The sequence below is a fragment of the Egretta garzetta genome, unplaced genomic scaffold (assembly GCF_000687185.1).
Source record: "Egretta garzetta isolate BGI_Z169 unplaced genomic scaffold, ASM68718v1 scaffold701, whole genome shotgun sequence".
NCBI lineage: Eukaryota > Metazoa > Chordata > Aves > Pelecaniformes > Ardeidae > Egretta > Egretta garzetta.
The window spans coordinates 21,374-32,008 of record NW_009258492.1 but is presented as its reverse complement, the minus strand read 5'-3'; the positions used below and the strand labels follow the sequence as shown (position 1 = coordinate 32,008).

General features: G+C 43.2%; 2 protein-coding genes across 2 annotated transcripts; both read left to right on the top strand.

Moving 5' to 3' along the window:
• Positions 1-4,309: 4,309 nt before the first annotated feature.
• LOC104132150 (feather keratin 4) lies at positions 4,310-4,660 on the top strand. The gene has a single exon (XM_009645403.1). The coding sequence runs from the start codon at positions 4,310-4,312 to the stop codon at positions 4,658-4,660; it is 351 nt and encodes a 116-aa protein (XP_009643698.1).
• A 4,645-nt stretch (positions 4,661-9,305) lies between these two features.
• Positions 9,306-9,656, top strand: LOC104132193 (feather keratin 3). The gene has a single exon (XM_009645448.1). It carries the CDS (start codon positions 9,306-9,308, stop codon positions 9,654-9,656), a length of 351 nt encoding a protein of 116 aa, XP_009643743.1.
• The last annotated feature ends 979 nt before the right edge of the window (positions 9,657-10,635 follow it).

The following is a 10,635-nucleotide window of genomic DNA, read 5'->3' as shown; positions in this document are numbered from 1 at the left end:
CTTGTCACTGCTGGCCCTACTAAAAAGATTTTCCCCATCTTTCCTATAGGCCCCCTTTAGGTACTGAAAGGCTGCAATCAGGTCTCCCCGCAGCCTTCTCTTCTCCAGGCTGAACAAGCCCAACTCCCTCAGCCTGTCCTCATAGGAGAGGTGCTCCAGCCCCCGGATCATTTTTGTGGCCCTCCTCTGGACCCGCTCCAACACTTCCATGTCCTTCTTGTGTTGAGGGCTCCAGAGCTGGACGTAGTACTCTAGGTGAGGCCTCACCAGAGCAGATTAGAGGGGCAAGTTAAGTAAGTTAAGAATGGAGAAATGTGTATGGTAACCGTGCAGATGGATGTTTACAAATTTGCAAGACTACTGATGCATCCTTTTTTTGCATGAATGAGTTCCCATGTATATTTTTGCAGGTGGAACCTTGTCTTGATAATGAAATTGTTTTGCTTTGTTTTCCAGTCTAGGCTCACCCTGGCGTTGCATGGGAAGCATGCTCTACCCATTAAAAAAATCTTTCATCTTCACAATTTATGGGTGCTTTTAATTTCTGGTACTTTTATACTGACTCTGTTAGTGTCAATGGGAAATTACTCCAAGCCCAGTCTAATAAAGATGTTTTTTTCCAGCTCCTCAGCAATTTGTTAGCTTGCGGGTGTCTCTGGAGCCTAATCTAAGATCATGTTCAAGACATTTACTGAAGCTCTTGGTGTGCAATTCCCTGCCTGACCCACTTAAGAACAATTCAGTTAACTTGGTCACCATCTTTAAAAAAAAAAATCTCGGCACCTCTTGGATGAATTCTTTGAGCCAATAGGACCAATCTGGAGTTGAGCCATGGTCAGGAGACAGTTCAGGAGTCTTTTTGAAAATACTGCGGTCAGCTCTGATGAGTTTGTTTTTAAAATATGAGGCAGTATGCCAATTAGAAGCCCTTGCATTAATAGAGGGAAGCAGAACAGAAGCGTTGAAGACTTCTGTGGATATTGTTACAAGTTTTACAGGAAAATTAATCCTCCTGGTTGCCAGTAAGCACCTGATGCTGCAGAAGAATTTGTATTTCAAAAAAGAGCATGTTTACATGTTTATGAGTTGGTAGCATTGCTTAGGTCTGGAAAGGAAGGGAAATTTTTAAGAGCATAAGTGGGTCACTTTAGATAATGTTGAAATACAAAAAGCAGTTTAAAAATTTGTTAAAAGTTGATTTTTTTTCTTTAAAGAATTGTTCAGGGTTGGTTTTCAGAGTCTGCTAAAATACAAATGGCTTTGCTTTGTGAAGGTATAAAGCTTTGTGATGGCAAAGGCTGATCTTGCCTCAGAGGTTTTAAGGCCATCCCATTGGGTGGGTGATGGGGATGTTAAACCCTCATCATGTACCATGAAGAGTTTGATAACTTAATTCTGTGAATACACACACTGTTAATGAAAATTGTGAAGGACTTTGAAGCCCTTCTTCTTTGGGAACCTAAGACCAAGACCTTTTATTTCCCAGATATCTATGAATCCTCATGCACGATATTCAGTAACTCTTCTCGAAGGAGAGGTTCGAACCCTGCAGCTTGTGCAGGAGAGATTGCAAAGTAAAGCTGAAAACCATATTAAAATTTTGTATATATATTTCACTTATGCAATGAACTTCCATCAGTCTGGAGTGCAATCACTGCTGTACTGCTCTCTGTGGCGAGGGAAAAAATACGATGGCAAACAGGTCCTTGTGTGTTTTTTTTTTTCCACAGTGACTCCACAGTTAAGCTTGTGCTGGGATAATTCCTCAAAAGAGTTTAAAATTCATATGTGTCCTCAAGATGGCTTGTGAAGCGCTATTCATATTTGTGGTCTGAGATGGTATGGAGGGGAGTTATAGGTTCCCTTCAGAGAAGAACTGATAAATCAGGTTTAAATGTCCCCATGTGCTAGCAGCTGTGCCTCAAGCTGTCACCGAAGTGCAATAGGGTGGTACTACCCGAATGCGAGATAATAGTATTTCCCCCTGAATTTCACCCAGGCCCCTGATTCTGCCTCATTAGATTTGGTGGGATTTCGGGTGTGCATGTGCTTGTGCTTTTTTGCAGGGTCTTCACAAAATGCAGAAGCTAGATTGTTCTTATGCTTGGCTGGAGTAGGAGCTTTGTAAACATTGGTGGAGACCAGAATTTATTAAGGCTTTCCACTCATATTCTTACTAAAAGGACACCTTTGAATGATGAATTATGTATTGTATAAATTCTTCTTAATATTTTGGCTTGTGACTCAAGTGAAGCACACGCTGGAGCAGAAATTGTGTTATGACTGAAAGGTGGCGCTGGAATAATTTTGGTCCATAATACCAGAAGATGAGAGAAACTTGTATGACAGAATATGTATGTCAGAAGATAAGGAAATAAAAACCAAGGACTAAACAGTAAGGAAAAGGCATTTAGAGAGTTGGAAGTATTTTGCATTCAGGACATACTCATTGGTAAGTAATTTCATGCACAAAGGACGTCTGTGGTCCTCAGGCCATCTGAGATGCACTATAAAAGCTCGCTCAACTCAAGGTCCTTCCTACCACTTCTCTTACCTTTTTCCTCTTTTGTGAACAAGGTTAGTTCAAATCTTCTTCTCTTCTTCTATTTGCCGAATTCTTGCCTTCATAACCATTTGATTGCTCTTATTTTTTTCTCCACAGAATTCTGGTAGTTGCTGGGTTGGTTGGGGGGAAGACTTCTTTTTAAAAAGTTGTTTTTTTTCTGGTTTGGAATTGCAGGTATTTCTGGAGCCCTGACTTGACCATGTAGATCCTTGAAATGGTGATATAAATTTATTCAAATGTGGGCTTTCAGGCATGCTAAGTGACTAAAAAAATCCAAATAATAATAATAATAATAACAATAACAATAACAATAATAATAATAATAATAAAGATTAACAAACTGAATGGGTAGAATAACTCTGCAAGGGGGTGGAACGGTCCCGTTCAACTCCAACCATTCTACAATTACAGAGATCGATGTGCTCAGTCATCTTTCAATTAGCACTGTGCATTTTATATCTTTAAGGGTCGTATCCATCAGCTGTAACGCCTGAAATTTCAACTGGGTTGATATGAAAACAGCAGTGTTTTTAAGGGTTGTGGATGCATTTATCTTCAGAAATGTCATCCTGAGAACTCCTTTTCTTTGCTCTTTATTCCATGGGAGGCTTCTTCAGTGTTCCTGTTTTTGTTGCGATGAGTCTATTACTGGGCACTGTGGGAAATGAGGGTAGGATGAACCATGTACTAAAAGAAACAGCTGGAGAGCAAGGGAACTAGGAAGGTTTAGAGCAGAGGTTGGTGGGGTTTAAAAGTCAATGATGTTGAACCACAAGCTTTTGAGCTCTAAGTAACTCTTGCTAAATAAAGACAAAATGAAGCTGCATACTGAGATTAGAAGGAATATTCATAATGAGTTCTGCAAGGGTATTGGCTCTAATCATGCATCTTCAGCCTTCTTCTGCGGTAGTAATTGTGGACTTCAATACGATAGACGCCATCAAAAAGTTCTGCTTGTTGTCTTATAGTGGCCGAGTTTTGAAATGAGGCTACGGGATGCAATGACATCTCCTGCAAGTTCAGAGAAATGGTTCCAGGGACTGTGAGGACAAGGGGAAAGAACAGCAAAATTAGGGGGGAGCTGAGGACCCAACAAACTGAGATGGGCATGAGAAAGAGCAGACTTTGTGTTTATTGGTGTGTTGGAACCGGACACAGGGAGTTCGCAGGGAACTCCTGGCTTTCTGATGGACGATGTGTCTGTGGACAAGTTGTCTGGGAAAGATTTCCAAAGACGTCAGCCTCAAGTATGCTTAACTATATTGAAAATTGTACCTCTTTGTAGGTGAATTTGGAACCTGGAAAATAATTCTTCATTTCATTTTCAGCTGTCTATTGAACTCTATCCATAAGTACATTTATGGTTAGGTATTACTCATAATTACTACTCCTACAATGCTCAGAATACCTGAGGCTGGATCTCAGTAGTGTCTTTCCAGACATATGGCAAATCAAAATACTAAAATTAAAGTGATGATACAGGTATGTGTCCTTTTGTTCTGCTGCCGGCTATTCCACTGGATCACCAACAACTGAGAGAGGATTATTTTAGCCTCCACCTTCTTGCAGCATATTCAAGAGTTCGGCTTCCTTCTCAATTCACTCCCCACTCAACTCCTGAAAGGATCCCTGGAAAGCTCCTGTTGTCCTGATACCCGAGCCGAGTAAACGTAAGTGTGATACGACCCTCACATTGCATTCACTTCTGGTTCTGTATTTCAGATTTAACTCCATCCTGCAGCCATGTCCTGCTATGAGAGGTGTCCTTCCACCTCCTGTGGCCCAACCCCACTTGCCAACAGCTGCAACGAGCCCTGCGTCAGGCAGTGCCAGGACTCGACAGTGGTGATCCAGCCCTCGCCCGTGGTAGTCACCCTGCCTGGCCCCATCCTCAGCTCCTTCCCCCAGAACACCACTGTGGGATCCTCAGCATCTGCAGCTGTTGGGAGCGCGCTCAGTGCCGAGGGAGTGCCCATCTCCTCTGGGAACTCCTCTGGATTGGGGAGCTTTGGCTACCCAGGCCTGGGCAGTGGGTACAGCCGGCCCTATCGTCGCTACAACACCTACCGCAGTGGCTTCTATGGGCCATGCTAAAGCGTGAGGAGCAAGCAGGAAGAAACGACCTGGAATGCTGAAGCACGACCCGACGCAGGACTGAGCTCATGGCCATGGTTTTCAGAAGCAATGTTAGACACCCACAACTCCATCTGAAGTTAATGGAGCTGTGGGAGTTAATCATTCCCTAAAATGAGGCCCCTACTTTTGTCACACTACTTTATATTTCTAATCAAGCACGTGGTTCTGCTGCGCATCACTGTATTTGATACTGCCTTCTGTAAAACTTATAATTTAGACAGTAGATGGGACTTGATTGTCAAGGTGCAATGTTACACTGAAAGAAGAGCTCCGTCTGTGGAATGCTTCACCACAAGATGTGCCATTCTTCCATACTGAAACCTGTTGCTTTGCAGTATTTTAATCGACTCTTTGGTATTATTAAAGTTATGCTTTTATCATGTCTCCAGTCTTCTGTTATTTTTTCCTTCCCCTCCTACCTTCTTTTGAAACTTTTTGTGGGTGAAATTCATCACTGCGTAGATCTTCACTACCAGGCAGAGATGCGATATGAATACTACTGGGGCCACTAATAAGAGGAGAACATATGTTTAGAGCCCAAGATCAAGAAAATATTTCATTTTGCAGCTGAAATGTGTATTGATTCCACACTGACTCATCATAGTACTTGGCTTTCTGCATCTCTGCTAAGGAATTACTCTCAAGGCTGGAAGTGCTTTGTGATCGAATGGAATAGCAGGGTATCTAATCTAGCATATAATGATATTTGTTTTAAAGAATTTTCCGGTGATTCACACTCTCAATAAGTCTGACCTGGAGCTGCAGGGTGCAAAGGAAGATTTACTTTCCTTCCCCATCAAATCACTGCTAGAACACTTGGATTTGTGAAGTAAAACATGGATGGCAGCAGGAGTCTCAGAGGAGGCGCACACATAGCTCTTTGGGACAGAGAGCAAAACTCTCTGGTCTATTTACTTGTTATTTACCACCTAAGTACTGTGTATTTTAGGGTTCTTATCAAAGCCTGGCTGTCGTTACCGTCCTGGCTGCAGCCCTACAGAATTCCACCAAAAAGCTCACATCAAGGAATGAAGCGTGATAACATAAAATAAATATAGGACACTTGTAGGCATTAAAACCTTTAGAAATCCTTGCAAGTAAATTGGTTTTGTTTAAAGAAGGGACCTGAGATTTAAACCAGGTTTGCAGCAGCGCTGAAGCTACTAAACCCATAGATTTTGGGGAAAAAAATGAAGGGAGTCTCATGTTGGGAAGGTTTGAGGCATGCAAATAATTCCGGTTCCAGAAATTCTGTCGCAGCTGGTTAAATTGTCACCAGTAGTTAAATTGTTCCCAGGAGTTAAATTGCTCATGGTTTATGTACTGGTTTAGTCTGATCCTGGCATCAGATGAAAAGCCTTCCTCAAAGCTTCTTTCGTCTCAAAGACCTGGGGATCATTTGAATGCCTTCTACTCTTGCACTCAAGCCTCTGAAGTCAACATAAAGACGATACAAATTTCAATGCGCGTAAGTAATTTGTCTTTGGCAATTTGGGAGTTTACCAGCCTGTCACGGGAGTGCTCTGGTTACAGAAAGGGTTTGAATTGAGAGTGTGGAATGTGAAACTCCATCACCGAGCCAGCAGTGAGAGCTGTCATGTTCTGGTTCACCAGCCTTAACACTCCCAAAAAAGCAAGATCCAAAGGCTCTCAACCTTTTGGGTGAACTCTGGGAGTTAATTAGACTAAACTGGCAGAACAGCAATGGAAACATTTCCAGTCTATTAATGAGTCTGCTTCTAAAATATTATATACCCTCCAAGACAACTTGTTTACACCCCTGGAGGGAATAATGAGGAAAAGTTAGCATTTCTTGGCGGGCTCATTTCACAGATGAAAGGGAAATGAAGTCTCTGGGTGAGTGATAGCTTTTGCCTACTATAAGGAAATAATTTTTTAAAATCTATAAAAATGTGGCAGGTGGTATATTGGATGGAAGAGATTTTGAGGAAAAGGAAGAAAAAACCCCCCTCTCCTATTATGGAAAAGGAGAGGAGAATTTTCTTGTGGAGCATCGCTAAAATGCGTAGCGTTATAGGATTTTACAGAAGATGGAGAACTGGCTTTATTATTTTGAATCAATTATGAAAATTTTTAATAAAATAATTGAAGTTTCTGAAGGTGTTTACCTCGAGTTAGTTTGTGAAGTCCTTTGAGCGATCCTGACTCACGCAATTTGAAATGAAGTCATTAGCCAGGCGATGCGAGTGCTGAGATCTCGGCCTGTGCCTTGAACATTGGGCAGCACGGAACTTTGCATATTTGAGCCATTAGTGAGAAGCCGTTTGGAGCTTTGAAGTCCCTTGCTCTTCTGAAGACCCAAACAAGCCTACGTGTAAAGACAATCTTTGTTTAGAGCTAATTCATACCTTTTGCTGAGGGACAGGGGTGTTAAGAGGAGGGACCCGATCCCTGATTCTTGCATCTGTGCAAGTACTTCCCACGGGCTGGAGTACAGCCGGGCCACGCCACTGCAGAGGTGAATCAAATCACATAAAGATAAATGTAATGGAGAACTGCTGGGGGTAATTTCCACCGACGCCGTAGTTCGGCTCAGGCAGAGCACTGCCTCTAAAAACCAATACTTGAAAGTGATCTTTAACATGCACTTTCATACTTAATTTAATGTGAAAATTGCTGTGCATCCCAGTGGCTTACTGCAATTTCAGGTAGGAGTAATGGCAATTCCTCAGATGAGCGCCTGTGCTGACATCGTATTGAGAATTAGAGGCAGTTAATAAATGTCACAAAGTAATGAGATCAAGTAATCGAGCCCTTTTCATCAAAAGCAAGACTGTTTGACTTTGGCATGGAAAATGAAGTTAAAATTTATGATTGGGTAAAGAAATGCAGTGTTGTGTGTGTCTGTATTGCTGTGTTCATACAAACTGGGAAAACTGTGGGCTAGCCCAAGCTGTCCTAGAACAAGGTTTATTGTCTCCGGTCAGCAATTCTCACCCATCTTAATTTTCTTTAACCTTTGCAGTACTCATGGAAACTTGGTCCTCTTCTCAGCTGTGTGTTTGTGTGGGATTGAAATAGTGCAGGAGTGCAAAATTGGGGAATTCCTATTACAGACATCTTGTCTTGTGGTGAAGCTACATCCTTGAAATGGAAATATTGGTGAATTGAGCCCAGGCCCCCACCTCGGAGCTAATGATTATTCACCGAAAGGAGTGAAGGCCTGAATAAGGACTGTGCATTGCATACACTCTCCCTAAGCAGTCTCTTGATGTCTAAAATGAAGCATAAAATGTACATTGGCCTTAGGAGGCAACATAATTAGTGCTGTAATTCAAATGAGTCACCATGGTCTTCCAAGCAATTAAGCGGGTGCACATGGGTAAAGATGAAAGCTTTGTCTATACTGGAATGTGAATGTAATAAGGGGAGGGGAAAAAAATAGAGTAATACTGAAAGAGGTGTTGGGGGGGGGGAAGGGTTGATCAGTTTGGTGGATTTTGCATGCAAAAGTACAGATCATTAAATAATTTCATGCATAACATAGGTCTCTGGTCTGCAGGCAGTCTGGAACACGGTATAAAAGCCTATACAGCACAGGGCTCTTCCATCCACTTCTCCTGCCTTATTCGCCCAGGTGAACTGGTAAGTCTGAACCTCCCCAACATCTTTTTAAATGCTAAACTGTTACTTTGATGACTGGTGGGTTTTTGTTTGTTTGGGGTTTTGTTTTTCTTTTTGTTATTCTTAGTTCTTTATAAATATTGCTAGCTCTTTTTTCCTTTTGGGAACGAAAATTACAAAGGTTTAGTTCTGTCGAAAAGAAAGGGTTTATTTACTTGTGCAGCAGGGTTTAATGAGAGAGGACTTAGAGGATACTGGCAATGTTGTCTCTCAAAACAAGCAGCTTCATGCTCTGTTTTAGAGACCGATGCTAAGGGAGCAGCTAGCCAGGTGGAATTCCAGCCTCACCTTAAGAAACTGGGACTAGGGGGAAAAAAAAAAGAAATATTGTGCTGAGTTCCAAGATCTACCCCCAAGTCCTGTTTTCCACAGGCAGAAGATCAGGGAGCCCAGCAGACTCAAATACATTGAATTCCAACCAAGGCAGAAGCCTCTGATTGGGAAAATAATGCTTTGCAGTCCAGGTTTGCCTGCTCTGGGCATACGACATTTGGGAGCTGAGGATGCTTCTCAAACTCTTTTCTGTAGTTCTGCAAATGCTGCGGGCTGGGCTGTTGGTGACTTAATTCTGACATTAAGGCATTAAACCCAGTTTTGTGTCAATGCTCAGCTCAGGGCCATTTTCCGTGCCTGATGAGAGCAAAGGGAAAACACCAAAGAATGGGAAATGCCTTTGCTGGTAAGGGTCGGGGCAAGCTTTTCCATGACTGGCACTGCAGTTCAGGGCCCAGCCATGGGGCAGAGACACCCCCCAGCAGCCTTCTAAAAAGAAGAGAAACCTCTCTGCTCTTTCCAGGCTGCCTGCTGTGGATTTTGATTTGATAAGGGATTACCGCTCTGGCCACCTTCTCTGGGTACTTTCACACACCCTCTGACCTGAATTTTATAAACTTCATACAGCTTTTATATTGCATTTACTTCCTTCCCTGTGTTTCAGATTTGGTTCCACCCCACAGCCATGTCTTCCTACGACCTGTGTCCTCCCACCCCCTGTGGCCCAACCCCGCTGGCAAATAGCTGCAACGAGTCCTGCGTCAGGCAGTGCCAGGACTCCACGTACGTGATCCAGCCTCCTCCCGTGGTGGTGACCCTGCCCGGACCCATCCTCAGCTCCTTCCCCCAAAACACCGCTGTGGGATCCACCACCTCTGCAGCTGTGGGCAGCAGCCTCAGCTCCGAAGGAGTGCCCATCTCCTCTGGGAACTCCTCTGGATTCGGGAGCTTTGGCTACTCAGGCCTGGGCAGCGGGTACAGCCGGCCTTACCGTCGCTACAACACCTACCGCAGTGGCTTCTATGAGCCATGCTAAAGCGTGAGGAGCAAGCAGGAAGAAAGGACCCGGAACGCTGAAGCACGACCCAACACAGGACTGAGCTCATGGCCATGGTTTTCAGATGCAGTGTTAGACACCCACAGCCTGAAGTTAATGGAGCTGTGGGAGCTTGGCATCCCCCCAAATCAGGCCTTTGCTTGTCTTATTCTTTGAATACTTCATACTTCTGATGAAACATATTTTTTTTTCTATTGCTGTAGATGGGACTTTACTGCCCCAGTCCACAGCAGCACTGAGAAAAGAAACCCAGGATGAAAAGGCACATTAGCTGTTGTCTTACCAAATCCTAGAAATGCATACTTACACTTTGTACTTTTTTATTCCCCTTTTTGCTCTCATTAAAGCTATGCTGTATCACAGTCCACGTCTCCTGGTATTTGTCTGAAAAACTTTTAGCAGCTCACTTGTTGTAAAAAAGTTCCTCTGTGTTATTAGTGGAAAGCTACTTTTTTTTTCCCCTGCTGCCCGGAAATGGGTTTGGCTGATGACCCCTATCCAAGAAATCATTTTACAGCCAGTAAACACTGGGAACATTGTATATACAGGGTAGATCCTTTGTAACAAAGCGGAGCCTTTGTGGATATAAATTAGATACATTGTAGTAATGCGGATTCTATAGGCAGAGTGGATGTTTTGTCTACAAGTGCTGGAGGTTTGGTGGCTGCCTTCCCCCGTCTGGCTGTCACCCTGGGGGCAAGCCCATGCACTTCAGCTGCTTGCTGTCAATTCTTCTTATTCTGCTCGTTATCAGATTGTTGTCATTCTGCTCATTATCAAGTTCTTCTCATTCTGCTTGTTATCAAGTTCTCCTTCATCAGAACGTGTCTCTGATGGCCGTGGTCTGAGAAAAGTGGGACCCCGATGAGAAAGGACCATAAGGGGTTTGGGGGGGATGCTCTAAGAGGAGACCTACTCCCCCCCTGCAAATTATATTGAGTATTTTTTTGTGACTAAT